This window comes from Phodopus roborovskii, unplaced genomic scaffold (genome assembly GCF_943737965.1).
Source record: "Phodopus roborovskii unplaced genomic scaffold, PHOROB, whole genome shotgun sequence".
Taxonomy (NCBI): Eukaryota; Metazoa; Chordata; class Mammalia; order Rodentia; family Cricetidae; genus Phodopus; species Phodopus roborovskii.
Genome location: NW_026126578.1, coordinates 7,454,460 through 7,470,199, shown reverse-complemented (window position 1 = coordinate 7,470,199; position 15,740 = coordinate 7,454,460). Strand labels below are relative to the sequence as shown.

Below are 15,740 nucleotides of genomic sequence, written 5' to 3'. Positions count from 1 at the left end.
TGTGATTTTACTTTTTCTTACTGCTTTTTGGCCAAGGGCAGAGAGTCACACATCAGAGTGCTCTCAGTGGCAGCTCTAACACTGTGAGTTTGCTCATGGGAACACTCCCAGTGCCAATCTCAGGTAGGATGCTCCTGTACCCAGGGGTCTCATCTGCCTCGGTGAAGCTGCTGGGAGCTAGAGACCCTTCAGAGTTCTTCCAGCTCAGTGCAGGAGGCCAGGTCTTCACCTCTGACCAGCCTACCCACAGCAAGTCAGATGAATGCCTTCATCCTGAGACACTATATAGCCCTGGCTGGCCTGGAACACACTATATAGACCAGGACGGCCCTGAACTTGCATGATGTGAGTGTGGTCCCATATGACTTTGTGGAATTGGTTCTCTCCTGCCATCATGACATGGATCCTGGGGGTGGGACTCAGGGCACCAGGCTGCTGAGCCATCCCACCTGCTCCTGAAGCATTTGTGAAGGTGTTAACGGCCTCTGTATGGCGTAGGCAGCTACACTCATGTGTAGTTTTCATGTTCTTATATTTTTAATTCTGTGAAACACACTCACTCTATTAGGGAACTGCTTTGGTCTCATCTCAGCAGTGGGGCTAATTTTTGACAACTAAGTTATGATGATCAGTTACAACCACTCACCTTCTGTGTTCTGGAGGATTCAGAGTGAGGCGGGTCCCTGCAGTCGTTTGTGAAGTATGGCACCGGATAGATGAGGCCCAGAGCAGGGCCACAAATTCAGATCTCATTGCCTCGTACTCACTTCAGAGTGGGAAGGAGGACCTGAGCCCTGGTTTTGATCTGGACTTGTTAGCTGCAGCCCCACCTCCTTGAGCTGCTGGTTTAAGACAAGTTGAACAGTGTAAACTACAAGTCAGAAACTGATCCTCTGAAGAGCTGTGGTTAAGAGCTGTTCTTGCAGAGGTCCTGGATTCAATTCCCAGCACCTCCATGGTAGCTCAGACTGTCTGTAACTCTAATTCCAGGGCATCAGACACCCAATTCTGGGCTCTTCAGGAACTAAGCACATATGTGGTGTACAAATATACATGCAGTCAAAACACCAATACATAAAATAAAATAATTTTTAAAAATTGTTTAAGAGGCTTCTCTTCTTTCCTCATGAAGAATGGAATATTCTAAAGCCAGGGCTCACCTCTTTGAAGGGACCTGTAATCCTAACCACATAAATACTCAGTTTCCTATACCACCTGGGGTAGATGTGGTGCTTCCGTTAGAAGGAAAACCTTATTTAATTACAAATGTATGCATGGGAGTCCCACATAGTCTGAGATTCTGTGGGATTTTTAAATAGAAGCCATGTGTCCGACTGTGTCTAGACTTGAGAGCGCTTGCAAAGACGTCATCTCTCTCTCTCTCTCCCAGATAGATAAAAGCCCAGAAGGACAGTTCACTCAGCTAATGACATTGCCCAGAACCTTACAGCAGCAAATCAATCATATCATGGACCCTCCTGGGAGGAACAGAGATGTGGAGGAAACCTTACTGCAAGTAGCTCAAGACCCCGACTGTGGTGATGTGGTGCGCCTAGGTGTGTCCTCAGGTTTGGTGTTGAGCAAGGGCTGGCTTCGGCGAAAGCAGTCTCTGCCCTTCACACACATTTTTTCTTCCTGCTTGCCTAACGAGATCAATAGAGAGAAGAAAAGCATGAGCAATTCCCACATCTCAGAGTTCCCTTGCTTGAAACAAGCAGTGGGAAATTTTTCAGGATCCTGAGCCCTAAATCACTGCCAGTGGTTGAGGCGATGCTTTGGTTTCAAGAACATAACTTCTGGATGTCATTTGAAAGATGTGTGTGTCCTTTGTGGTGTGAGAAGGAGAGACTGATGGCCTCTCAGTTTCTCTGACTGGTCCCAGGCTCTGTCTCCCCTCTGATGGCTCTCATGTTTCTCTGAATTCACTCTAGATCTTCCCTGATGTTTAGCAAGACTCAAATCTGTGTGGTGGGGCAGACTTGTGGTCTCAGCAATGAGGAGACTAGCTTAGATTGCATAGTAAGTTCAGGGCCAACCTAGGCTAAGTAGCAAGGCAAGGCTCTGTCTGTAAGAGGCCCACCGCTCTCTGGAGTAGCAAAGGACAGTAGGGAGGAAACGGAAAATGACCCCAAATCTCAAAGGAGTCCATTTTCCTGCTTTCCCTCGGTAAATGTTTATTGATTAGAAATGTGGTTTACAGTAGGGAATTAGCATAAGGCTGGCTCCTCTCTCCCTCTCTCAGGATCCTGCACCAGGTTTCTTGAGTGTGCCCATGTACTCACTCCCCTGCGCCCAGGACAGGTCCGTTGCTGGGTCACTGCTGTCCTGAGGTGATGGAGGACTTGAACCCTGTGTCTTAGCATATTCTCTTCATTTACTTTTACAGTGGACACATTTCTCCTAGGGAAGGAAAAAAAAAAAAAAAAAAAAAAGAACATTTCTTTAAATCTTCCTGCGTCTTAGAACTGAGAACTAGAAGATGTTAGCAGCTTTAAATTCCTAAGATGACATTTGAAGTTCGCCTGCCACCCATGGGTTGCACAGTAGCCCAGGCCTTGGCCAGTGGTCACACAGTTGGGCCTGAGCACAGCTGGCCTCTGCAGTACCCAACCCTCTGTTCAACACCCCTTTCACAGTCACTCCCTAGCAGGAACGGCACTCCTCCACCAGTTCTGTTGAATAACTGGAAATAACTAGTTTTAGGGTTTTTTTTTTTTTTTAAGACTGCTAGGATGACAACCATCTGTCTGGGCTTCTCTCGGTATCCTTTTTGTTTTTGTGTTTTGCAGGGGTCTCGTCAATAGTCAGACCTTCAAGCATCAGGCAGAGCACCAAAGGCCTTTTTACTGCTGGTAAGAGCTTTGGAAATAGGTGTCTGGGGTGTGCCTGCTGGACAGAATGGCTTCGGTGCTGTTGGTGGAAATACAAAACTGCACGTGCATCTTCCTTGTGCCTGTGCAATCCTCACGCTTCCCCACCATAACACCCGGACACTGCAGTCCTGTAGACACAGTTGTGACTGCAGTGTGCCTCGGACATCTACCAGGCCACTCACTCTCTGAAGTGCTGGCGGGAGGGTGGCCTCTCCTCTCCCCTCTGATAGCTCCTGTGTGGGGTTTTGTCCTGGCAACCCTGCATTGAAGTTGTAACTTCGAAGCACCGCAAAAGCCGCAGTCCTGGCTGGCTGCTCCCTCTGTTCCCTGGGAGGGGCTTGTTTTCCCTGCTGTTTCCTGAGTGGTGGATTTATGTTGCCATCCTCCGCTTCTGCTTTAGGTGCCATCTCCCGTGGGTGATCGGAAGGCAGTGCTTGGGGCACCCAATTATGTCCCTTGTCTGTTGCTCTCCTGTCAGGCCCACCCACTCACATCCTCCTGTCTCAGTGCTACTCCATACTTGCAGTTTAGACTAAGTCATTATTGCCTCCGAGAGGAGGCACGTGGTGTGCTTTTCCTCCTCAGCTGCCCTGGGGGGGGGGTACTCTGTGTTGTCCCCTTTGTCTGTACCTTTCACTCTTGGTGAACAGTGTCCTTTTGATGAGCAGTCTCCTGAAAATGAGTTTGGAGACTGTGTTTGAAACCTTTTCTCTCTGTCCTTACACACAGTTAGCATTTAGGCCAGGTAGAGAATAAAACTAATTTTCCTTCCAGCCTTGAGGTCACTGAGTCTGGTGGTCCACACCATAGTCCCAGCACCCAAGAACTCAGTTCACGGCCATCCTTGTCTACATAGCAAGACTCTGTCAGTGAGCAAAACAGAGAGGGGCGGGAACGACACAATTTTGAAATAATTACTGCAATTATTCTCTCACTTTCCAGACTACTGTTGAAGTTCAAAGCCATCCTGCTCCTTAATCCATGTGTGTGTTCTTTCTGGAAGCTTCGGGGCTCTGGAATGGCATGCTGTGATGTGATTGTTTTGATCTCTTTTCCTGGCCACACTCTCAGTGGGGAAACCCGGAATCTCGTTCCCCATTTGTTTTCTTATTCTGTTTCTGAAGTCCGTTCCCCAGATGCTGGGCTCCTAGACCAGGGGTTGCCCTCTCTTGTCTCCCATGTGTTAGCCTTGTGGTCCTTTTCTTCTGCTCTCTGATCCTGCAAGTCTGTCTGTGTGTAGGGGGTATTGGGTGTCACACGCTTTACAGGCACTTTCCCACTGGGTGGTTTTCCTGGCCCCTGCTCCTTTGTTTTTTGTTTCCAGCATTTTTGTCAAATATACCCTTAGATATCACCAAATTGCTCTTGAAAATGGCTGTTGATGAGTAGTGTGTGGGAAATCCCCCCTCCCCCAGCGCTTAGTTAGCATCATCGTTGTTCAGAGACCCATGCATTAAGCATCTGTCCTAAGCTGGTTGCTCACTCAGGATATGAAAGTGGGCATTTGCCATCTTGCCTCATGAACTGGAAAGGGAGACAGAAGCATGTGTTAATGGAACTGGAACAGAAGCTGTTCCCAAACTGAGTGACCTTTGACCCTATACCAGCTCCTTGGGTCTGAGACTGTCCTGGAGCTGGTGTATAGCCTGATGCCTTAGCTGCTGAATGCTGGAATTTCTGTTAATCTCAGTTTGTGTGTGAGTATGTTGGAGCTGGCTGATTTTGGAAGAAACAAGCTGTTTTCCTCAGTGGACTTCTTTGGGCAATGAGAAGCTTCACTGCTCCAAACACGTACATAGTGGAGTAGAACTAAACTGCTCATCACTTAAAATTTTTTGACACTGTGGGCCCAAACAAGGGAGAGACTGAAGGATTTCGTTCTATTATGTGCCTGACTTTAGTAAAAGTAACTTAAGTCGTGGCAATGCCTTACTGAGAAAAGCAGCCTATATAAAACCGAATTATCATGTGACACACCAAAATAACCTACACATACTCCTATTTGAATAGTGATTGGACCTCAGGAGCAAAAATGTCAGCATGATTCCCACCCAGCCCTATCTCCATAACCTCCAACCTGAGCCAGCCCCGTCCTCTGTCCTCGGATTCCTCCAGTCTGCCAGCAGGGGGCAGTGCTAACAGAACCTGCCACTCAGGTTCCCTCAGGGCCCTGGAGCACTGCCCTGCTTCCCCTGAACAATGACTGGCTCCACCTTCCCTTCCAAGGATCCCACATGGCACTGTGGGAGTCCACAGGCTGTGGGAAACCGTAGAAAATGATGAGCCTTGCAGTTCTGTGGGTCCTCTGGCCTTATGACTTGTGACATCAATAACCAACCCCCAGATTGTGTTGGAAAACGTCCAGTGTGATATGCAGCCTGGCCGCTCTGTCTCCACGGCTTTCCCTTTGCAGCTCTCACCATCAGACAACACTCGTAGTTTGACTCAGAAATATCGTGCCCCTCTTCTCTGAAAGTTTCTTCGGTAGGGGCTGCTCTCAGTCTCTTAGGTGGTGTTGGCAGGGCGGTAGGGCTCTCGTCGGGTTAAGTGAAGCCCCAGGGTACCCCTGAAGAAAGTACTTTGCTGTTGAGGGTATCACATCTCTGCTAACAAAAGACCAGCTAAGCCAGCTGTCATTGTCTGAGCAGCAGCCCTTTACAAAGTTTCTCTGCCAGGGTAGAGACAGCTGCAGCAGTTTGAACAAGCTGGTGTGGGGACAGTTAGGTAACTATCAGTGACCAGCCCGAGAGATAAGGCAGAGCCGCACAAAAGATGGCCCCAAGGCTGCAGTCAGCTTTCAGGAGTCAAACTCAACTCAAAAAGTTCACCTTGGGAGGCAGTAGGGCCGCACTCTGAGGGGTTGGGGCCGGGGTGGCTGGCTCCTCATTTTCCCACCTGTCTTTATGGTCAATCAGAATTAACTCTAAGGACATATCCCTCTCCCACTTCAAAAGATTCAGCTGAATTAACAAGGCAGGTTTAGTCTTGTCCCTAAAAAAAAAAATCCCAGCGTGCCTTGCTACTTCTCAGCCCTTTTCCTGAAACACAGTAGAGCCGATCATTATTTTCTTCTTACGTCATCTTTCTAATGATGTGTTTATAACTTAACCTCTCCATCCATCCCTTCTTCCTTTCCGGCGGGGTCTCTGTGTCTGAGGCTACCTTGAACTCAGCTCTTTTGGCTTTGGTCTCTGAGTTCAAGGGTCGTAGATGTATACTGCCACACCCACCCAGCTAAGTCTAAAACTTGTCAAATTAAATTGTATCCCTTCCTCAGAAAACCTTTCCCTTGTGGAAAGGCCTTCATTTGGAAGCTCACTGCAAGTATCTGGAGGCTTACTGACTTCCTCCTCGAAGGTGTGAATATAGAATTGCAGCTGAGTCACACCCCTGCCTTAAGAGTGTTTTCTGGAGAAAACGCTTGTTGATGCTTTTTCTTTCTGAATTGAATGTGTGGCCTAGAGATGGATTCCCCCCCCCTTCTTTCAGCCCATCTTTGTTTATTAGGCCGGGGCCCCTTGCATACTGAGCACTGAGCCCACACCTCAGTTATGGTAGCCCCTGGACCCCAGACCAGGGTGTGGGTGATATAGACAGCTCCACCCTGGAGCTCCACTCTGCTCTCTCCGTAGATTCTTCGTGGGGCTTTCCCTTTCCAAGTCAGATTCACCCACCTGTTCCCTGTGCTTCACAGCCCTCGATGTCCTCTGAAGAACGCCTTGCTTGCTTGAATTTTGTGAAATTGTTGGTTGAGATTTTACAACCTTTGTTGAAATTAATGTTTGGTCTTAACCTTGTGCAAACCTCAGATGCCGTGAAAGCCCGGTGTGACTGAGCACTTTCAGGGGTGTACGGCTGTAGACAAAGCCCTTGAAACTCTAACCTCTGGCCCTTCTGCATGGAAGTGCACATAAATGGCCACCGCCAAGCCTCCTGAAGCTTTAGGGAGCTCAGATCCACAGCCAGGCCTGTCTGTGGGCAGGCCCTTGTCACCTGCATAGCTTCTTACAGATGAGCAACTGGAGGCTCAGAAGGCAGAGTCATCATCACACCCTTCCTAGTCCAGCGGGCCCACAACCCAAGCCTCTGTGTTGTTTGTAGCACAGTTCCCTGCTACAGTCTTTCTGGCAGAGCTGAAGGGAGGGAGTGTGTTCAGGCAAGGGAGGCCTTTAATCCTCTAAGCAGCTGAAGGTAGCACGAAGGGCCGCTCAGCTATGTTCAGTATTTACCTGCCAGTCCAGCTCTGAGGAGCTCGTAAGCTGGCAGCTAAGCTTTCTGAAGGCCTCCAGCCGTGACTCAGCAGCCTGGGCCTGGGCTGATTCTTGCATGTGTGACTGCCTGGCTTCCGCTCAGCCTTCTGGTTGGTTCTGCTGGAATTTGAAACAGCACCTTATGTAATGATCTCCCAGCCCTAGTGTTCAGGTGGGTGAGGCCAGCCAGAGTCATCGCTCCAGGGAGAAAATTAAGAGGGGTGGAGGCAGTGAAAAAGCTCTGGGTTTCTCAACGAGATCATGTCAAGCCAGGAGCACACATCCAGGCTCATCACTAATGATTTTGGGAACCCTGCCTTTCTCTTTGTCACCGCCTGCAGTAGCCAAAGGTTCCAAGCAGGCAAGGCAGCTTCCAAGTAGCAGGGCCAGGTAGTTTAAAAGAGCACTCCCTGGAATGAATTGTGTCCCCTTGCCAATGTGTTTGCCAAGCCCACAGCCGGGAGCATGCGCTTCCAACCACAGCACAGATCACAGTGTACGGCTTTAGCTCCTCAGGCCACACCCTAAAGCACTGAGCGACCTCACCCTCAACACAAGGAAGTCAGGCCCTTAATAACATCCACTGGCAGGGCTGGAGACACTAGCGTACCATTTATCCCATTGTATGTGCTTTCCCAACAGTCCCAGCAAGCCTCTTCTCTGGGGTCTTGAGTTGGGATGATATCAAAGGGCTGTGAGGGCCAGCCTTCCCTCTGCCACTTTAGAAGGTTCAACTGAGTACCTGCTGAGTGTTGCTGGGAGAAAAGAATACAGGAGTGACCAGAACTGTCCTGGAGGAGCCGTCTGTCTAATCAGAGAGACAGGGGAGTCCGCTACAAACACTGTACAGTGTGGTAAATGTTGTGTGAGAGATGGGCGCCGGGCATGAGAGCAATCTGGTGTGTGCACTAAGCAGGAAATAGAACAGTATTTGCTCTAGGCAGGCAGTAGGCATGTGTGGGTCACGACGGGGTGCAGGTGCTCCTCCCTTCTAAAAGACTTGTGAAACTCAGTGGCTGCCAGTACCCCATACCTCAGAGACTTGCTATCCCGGGAAGCCCAGCTCAGACTCTCCGTTACAGGTCTCTCTTGGTCTTTAAAAGCCTTCAGCACCAGGTCCTCAAGTGCCCAGTCAGTCCCAAAGACAAGCCTCCAGTCAGAGTTGCACTGGTGTTCTAGCCACACGTCTACTGAACAGGATGCATCTGCTCACCTGTTCTTCTTTTCTCTTGCAGGTGTGAAGAAGTCGGTGATTTATAGTTCACGGAAACTGAACAAAATGTGGAAAGGGTGGTTGAGAAAAGCACCCTGACTCGGCTAGTGTTTGTATTATGTGTAGGTTATGAATAAATGGCTCTGTGCTTTTTGATGGAGCTTTGTTTATCACACTGACTGGCTGCTAGAAATTGAGGAGACCAAGATTTGCATCATACATACTTAGGGTTTATTTTTGTTCTGTATTTTGCTTTTAGACAGGGTCTCACTTTGTAGCCCTAGCTGGCCTCAAACTTGCCAGGATCCATCTGTCTCTACCTCCTGAGGGCTGAGATTAAAGGCATGGACCACCGTGCCTGGCAATATGTGATTTTTTTTTTTGTTGTTGTTTTGTTTTGTTTTTTGCTTTTCAATTCACATGTCAGACACTAACTTAGGTACAACCCAAGCATGTAAAAGAACTTTTCATCCCAAGAAAAGTCCTCTGTGTACAGAGTTGAGAGGGTGTTTTATGATCCGGGTGGGGGAAGGGGTTCTGACTTTGAGGGCAGGCACAGAGTCTGGGTCATGACAAGTACCACTGTATTTTTGAACTTGCAGCATGGAAAGGCTATAAGCTGCATAAGGTGGGTTCTCTCCCTAGTGCCCCGTGCCCCAGTCACTCAGTGGTTTTCTGGTTTGGGGGGATTTTTGTTGTTACTTTGGATTATAGTGTGTGTGTGTGTGTGTGTGTGTGTGTGGTTTGTTTCTTTGTTTCCTTGTTGGTTTTATGTGAATGTTTACACTATATGTGTGCAGTACCCAAGGAAACCAGAAGATGGGGGGGGGTCAAATTCCTGTACTAGAGTTACAGAGGTTGTGAACCATGTGGGTGCTGGGAACTGAACCTGGGTCCTCTGCAAGAGCAGCTGGGGCTCGTAACCACTGATCAATCTCTCCAGCCCCTTCTGAGTTTTTTGTCGTCTAGGGCTCACAGTTGTCTCATGAATTTTCTGGATTAGGTTTAGTTTTTTCTACATTTGTATTTATTCTTTATGAAAGTATATACCAGGTGACATTTGGGTGTCGAGCCCAAGACGACCCTTTGCTGACTTTGCCATGCTGTAATGAGACCCAGCAACGCAGTACAGGCAGATTCACCCTGGTCTCCTCACCTCTGCTCTCTCGTGTCCCACTAAGGTGTCCCACTAAGGCTGCTCCCCAACTAATTAGCAGACTGCTAATGACAGCTCAAGGGCCATCCACATCTGGGAAGACAGAGACTCTTTGAAAGCTCTCAGAAAAGCATATTACCAGCCAGTTGTGGCATTGGCCTGTTATCCCAGGAGACTGGAGCCAGGGATCATGAGTTCAAGGCCATCCTGAGCTCCATAGTAAGAACTTGTCTCTGTAAAAGGGAGAGAGGAGGACTGGCTTTCCAAGAGCCCTACAAAGCTCTGTTGGTCCTGGTCTGACTGATCGGCCAAAAGATGGAACCAGCTTGATGAGTTCATCCCTGAGCTGCTTATCTTACTATGGGAGGCAGCTTCCTCCCAGGATTAGATGGCATGAAAATTGTGAACCGAGGAGGAAGGACACCAGTAAGCACTTAATCATTCACCACAAGTGGTTGTCTGTTCATCAAACCTCAGGGTCTTTGTAGTGTCAGGTCCCCTGCCCACCTCATACTGTTTCTATTGCTCAGAACTTAAGTGCTGACCCTTCGATTCTGTTGTGATTCCTGACAGTTAGGTTTTCCACCTTAGAATTGTCCCATTCCAACCTAAATTTAGAAGCCTCGTGGCATATACTTAATGTCCTATTGTTCTATTGTCCTTAATGTTCTATTGCTGAGATAAAAGACCATGACCAAAACCAACTTGAGGAGGAAAGAGCTTATTTCCGTTTATAGTCTTAGCATCCAGGGAAGTCAGAACAGGAACTGGAGGCTGAAGCAGAAGCCATGGAAGGGAGCTGCTTCCTGTATTGCTCCCCATGGCTTACTCAGCCTACTTTCTTACAGCACCCAGGACTGCCTGCCCACAGAGGGATGGGCCCTCCCATGTCATCAATCAAGAAAATATCCCCCAGACTTGCCTACAGGCTAGTTTGATGAAGGCACCTTCTCAATTGGGGTTTTCTCTTCCCAGATGACTTATGCCAGGTTGACAATTAGCGGACATACTTAGCATATGAGTAAACTCTGTTGAACAAAGCTTCACTACCAACTGTAAGACTTTAGGGAAGTTGCTTAGTCTCTGTGAACAGTGGTTCCCCTAAAATGGGGATGGCAGCACACCGTTCCTCCAGATGGTCCCTGGTGCTCATGTTTGCACTGTAAGCCGCCTGTTTCTTCCAGTGCCACTCCTGCTGTTGTCTTTATATCATGACATCAGTGGTCTCCCCCCCCCTGCCCCACAGGAAGCTAATATGATCCCTGCTGTTTATAAGACGCAAAGGGAACCCCCTCAGGCTAGTCCGAATCTTCCTGAGCTCTTGCACCTTCTGTCCCATATCCGGTGAAGCCTCTTCCATCCTACAGAAACCTGTGCACTCAGTAGAACTTGGAATTCAGGTTCATTTTCCAGATGTGGAACTGAGGTCTCCTGAGAGGAAGATGCAGCCTAAGGTCATGACCCAACTAAGCAACAGCTGGGACGCCGGCCCTGGCCTCTGGACTTCCGTCCCCTGCCTTTTCCCATACAACCCACAGGTTTACTAGTCATGAACATGTGAACCTGCCCTGGACTCTAGCCTGTTTCTCCATGTATTCCAAGCAGCAGATTTACATCTCAGTTGGAACTCATCAAGCAGGTATATAAGGATGAAAAATGAAGTGTCCCATGAGGAAAACTTTTAGGCAGGAAGTTCCTTCTCAACCCAGAAGACCTGAGGTAGGTCCAGCTCCGCCTCTTCATAGCTGTATCCTGGCTCTTCTACCTGAGGAGCCCCAGTGTTTTTGTGACCACAATATTGTCAGCCAGCCTCGTACCAGTATGACCAGGTTGGTGTCAGCATTAAAGGAGATGGCATCCATAAAGCACCTAATGTGTTTCGTAGCACACAATATTTTTTTCAAACATCTGCTAGTGCATACAGATGGTGAGTTTGGATAGCATAACCACAAATAAAACCAGATGTATCTGTCAGAGTCTTGTGAAAAAGAGAAAAACTTCTGGGTGTATCAGATAGAGTTTGGTACTAGTTCCCAAACATTGGAGGTCCAGTAAACAAAAGAGTATTTTAGAGGAGGAGAGGGGTGACATGCAGAAGGCAAGGAAGCTGCTAGCACCTCTGGGCTGGAACCAACAGGCCCGTACCTGCTGCTGTGTTGCTAAAGTTACTGACTGGTGGTTTCAAAATATTCATACATGTTGGCCCTCCTCCCACCAGTGGGCGGCATTGAATTCTTCCTTGAATATGAGCTGGCATCAGTGACTTCTAACATAGAATGCAGTGAACAAGATCTTGATGTGATTTATAGACCAGCCCCTAAAAGATAACACTTGGCTGTCTGAACGCCTACTCAGCACCAAACTGCCATGTCTTGAGGCACGGGCCACTGTTTAAGCAAGGCTTTGTGATAGCCCAGCCAGGCCTCTCTACCTACCTGGGTCCAGTCAACTCCCCGCTCGAAGGGTGAATGAGCAAACTGAATGCTGTTCAGAGTAAATTTGGTTGAGACCTGTATGTCACTATTAGACACTGCCAGATGCCGCTTGGCAGCCACCACTGCTGCTGCAATGTGAGTCAAGCCAGGCACCTCTCTTCCTCTTTTTTTTTTTTTTTTTAAATACACACACACACAAACACACACACACACATATAATTTTATATATATATAGTTTTATGTGCATTGGTGTTCGGCCTGCACGCATGTCTGTGTGAGGGTGTCAGATCTCCTGGAACTGAAGTTACAGGCAGTTGTGAGCTGCCATGTGGGTGCTTGGAAATTACCCAAGGTCCTCTGAAGAGCATCCAGTGCTTTTAACCGCTGAGCCATCTCTCCAGCTCTCTCTCCCTCTTACCTCATCTTCCACACTGCGTCCCCAGTGGGCAAGCCTAATGGAAGGCCGGCTGCTGAGATAGCCCAAAGAATGCAGACTCTGATCCCCAGTGGAACAGAATGGAGCAGAAAGAACAGGTATGAAGCAGATAGCACCTGCCCTGGTCCCCCTGGGGTGACAGCATCTACTATGCCCTTCGTTCCACAGAGACATCTGTCTAAGAACAGCTGCAGCCAACAACTTCAAACAAAAAGCAACTGCAAAGAAAATGTGCTCAAGCTGGCTCAAAAGAACAGACATGTAGTTCTTAAGGCTATCCATTCTGCTCTGGACAACAGTGATTCTCTTAAAATTACAACCCTAGATGTGTCCTGCTTATTCTAGAGACTGCCATCCACACTCACTGTAGAGACTTGCAGGCATGTGGATGAAAGTGATATCAAGACAGTTTTTCATTCTGCTTCTGTGCTCCTGCTGTCCTTAGCCTGTGCTTCAGTGTGGCAGAGTCTCTGGCCTGTTGGAGAGACCCTAACCCTCACATCTGGAGAGCTGTCCTTTGTACTCCTGCCACTAACCATGCCACCAGGATCTACTTTTGAAGTGGGTGGTGGTGAATGCCTTTAATCCCAGAACTTGGAAGGCAGAGTCAGATGGATCTCTGTCAGTTTGAGGCCTCTCTGGCCTATAGGGTGAGTTTGGGAACAGCCAAGGCTACCCAGAGAAACCCTGTCTCAAAAAAACAAGAAAAAAGAAAAAAAGACCTAGTATTGACCAGTGAGCCTGATGAGTGCTTAGTATTTTAAACATTTCTCATATTAACCCTCACAGCAACCCTATAAGGCAAATGCTGTTTTATTCCTACTTAACTGATGGGAGATGTCATTCTGTAAATATGTTTCTCTTATTGGTTAATAAATAAAGCACTGTTGGCCAATAGGAAAGCAAGATAGGTGGGACTAGGAGACAAGGAGGTTTTGGGGAGAGGGAGGAGGAGATTCAATATGTAGGACCGAGAGAGAACAACTCTGGACCCTCTCTCTGGTAAGATAAGACCATGTGGAAATACTTAGGTTGATAGAAGTGGGTTAATATTTAAGACAGGGCTAGCCAAAAAGAAATGCTAGTAACAGACCAATGGTTTTATATCTAATATAGTGTCTCTGTGTGTTATTTGGGGCTGACACATCTTTGGGACCAGGCCTGCAGGAAAACTGCTCATAACAACTGAGAAACTAAGACTTAGTTATTAAGTCATTTACAGGCAGAGCCACTGAAGTAAGTGACAGAGATGTAAAGCCAGCTCCTTTGAATGGTGTGGTTTCAGCCAGTGCCTTAGCTGCTGTCCGGTGTACCGTGGTTGAGCAAGCAGAGGGCTCTGAATGGTGTTACTCTTCGTGCTGTTTCACTAGGTACTGCCGTGCTGTTTCACTAGGTACTGCCTCTTGGATTGACAGATCTAAAAAGCAATCCACTAAAGTGATGCCTGGCAAAGAGGCTGTTGCCCCTTTCTGGATACAATTCCCAAAGACTGCTTCAGAACTCACAACTGCCATTGTTAAGTAGTCTAGATACCAAAAGACAGCATTTCATATTAATCCTGGGTATGGAAAGGTGACTCAGTGGTTAAAAGCACTGACTGCTTGTTCTTCTAGGACCTGGGTTTGCTTCCCAGCACCCACATGGCAGGTCACAACCATCTGTAACACCAGTTCCAAGGGATCTAACACTCTCTTCTGGCCTCTGCAAGCACTGTATACATTCCTGCAGACAAGCAGGCACACACACAGGAAAAATATTTTTTAAAGACTTATTTTTAAGCTTGTCCTGTGTGTGTGTGTGTGTGTATGTGTGTGTGTATGTGTGTGTGTATGTGTGTGTTCATTCCATCAGAGGCCAGAGTTATTGGATCCTCATGCAATTGTGATCCACCCTATATGGTGCTGGGAATTGAACTCAGGTCCCCTGGAAGAGTAAAAAGTACTTTTAACCACTGAGCCATCTCTCTAGTCCATTAAAAAATACATTTATAAAAAATAGAAAAGAATAAAATAGCAATTGAGAAAAACACTTGGCATTACTCCCCACATACATGCATACATAAACACACACATGTATACATACAGACACACACAAAAAATAGGGTCTTGAGAAATGGCTTAGCAGTTAAGAGCATTTGTGGCTCTTCAGAGGACCTGGGTTCAGTTCAGAGCATTCACATACGATGACTCACAACTGCCTGTAACTCTAGCTCGAGTGGATCCAATGACCCCTTCTCGACTGAAGGCACGTCGTGCATCTGGTGCACATACATATATTCAGGCATGTGCAGTAGATAGATACTTTTTAAAAATAGAGCAGATGACCTAGCACTAGTGGGAGGCTGATAACACAATGTATAACCGTCCTCATTAATCCTACAACAAAAATAGGAACTTTTTCTTTTCCTTTCCTCAGCCAACAAGGAAACCCAGGACTGCAAGAGTTAAGTAACAGGTGCAATGTCATAGCAGGACTCTGAATTCAGTCTGTCTGCCTCAAAAGTCTTTTCATCCCCCAGCACATGGGGCCTCTGGCCCTCACCTTCAAGGTATGGTCCCTTCTCCCTGAGTTCAGCCATTTGTAGTCTCTTGCTCTTCACTGGTGATCACAAAATAAGGACACTGTTCCTCCATTTTCTATTTCCTTCTGATATCAGATCAGGCTGTAGAAAATTCCCTGCTGAGGCTGCCCAGGGTGGAATGCAGTGGCTGAGCACTTAGCAGACTGAATGAAGATACCTTTGCCTTGGGCTCTGTCCCCAACATTGCATCCCCCACAAGAAGAAAAAAAAAAAAAAGCCTCCCTAGAATGAGTCACCTTGGAGAGATGGTGTATGACCTGACAGAATTAATAGACTTCAAAACCAGTGAAGTGCTCTCTCTTTGCAGGTAAGGCAGGCCAGTAACTGGATGTGACCTCCAGGGAGGGCCACAGCTCTTTGCTGACACCTGTGTGAAACCCTTGTGTTCTTCAGGCCCCATTCATTCCCACTGTCTGTTTTACCCCTCAGCACAGACAGAGGTGGTTTTATAGTACAAGGCCTCCACGTGTGTGAGTCTGAAAGAACACAGTCTATGGGCTCAGTGCTTTTAAACATTACAGGACATCCATACATGTAATTCCTCCCTTTAGCTTGCATCCATTGTCCTTAACCAATCCCTGTGTAACTAATCTAAGTGACCTTGCAGTGGGTTGTGTAGAAGTACATGGCGGCATGAGGAATGTCGAAGAGTCTAAAGGCTGTTCATGAGAGAGTGTGTTCCACCTGGTTTCAGTTAAGTGTCTGCCGATAATAAAAAGCCACTAATCAGCATTGGGCTGGGGAGAGGGGTATGCCACAGTGGCTGCTGTTGAAACCCTGTCTCAAACAGGAGAGG

The 15,740-nt window shown here is 47.6% G+C and overlaps 1 protein-coding gene across 1 annotated transcript in view; it reads left to right on the top strand.

Annotated features, from left to right (window-relative positions):
• Window positions 1-8,509, top strand: part of Tamm41 (TAM41 mitochondrial translocator assembly and maintenance homolog) — a 33,644-nt gene extending 25,135 nt beyond the window's left edge. Inside the window, exons 6-8 of the mRNA XM_051203695.1 lie at window positions 1,391-1,556; window positions 2,790-2,852; window positions 8,359-8,509. Coding sequence (XP_051059652.1) covers window positions 1,391-1,556; window positions 2,790-2,852; window positions 8,359-8,435 — 306 coding nt within the window. The 3' untranslated portion in view covers window positions 8,436-8,509. The remainder of the gene's footprint in view (window positions 1-1,390; window positions 1,557-2,789; window positions 2,853-8,358) is intronic.
• Window positions 8,510-15,740: the final 7,231 nt, after the last annotated feature.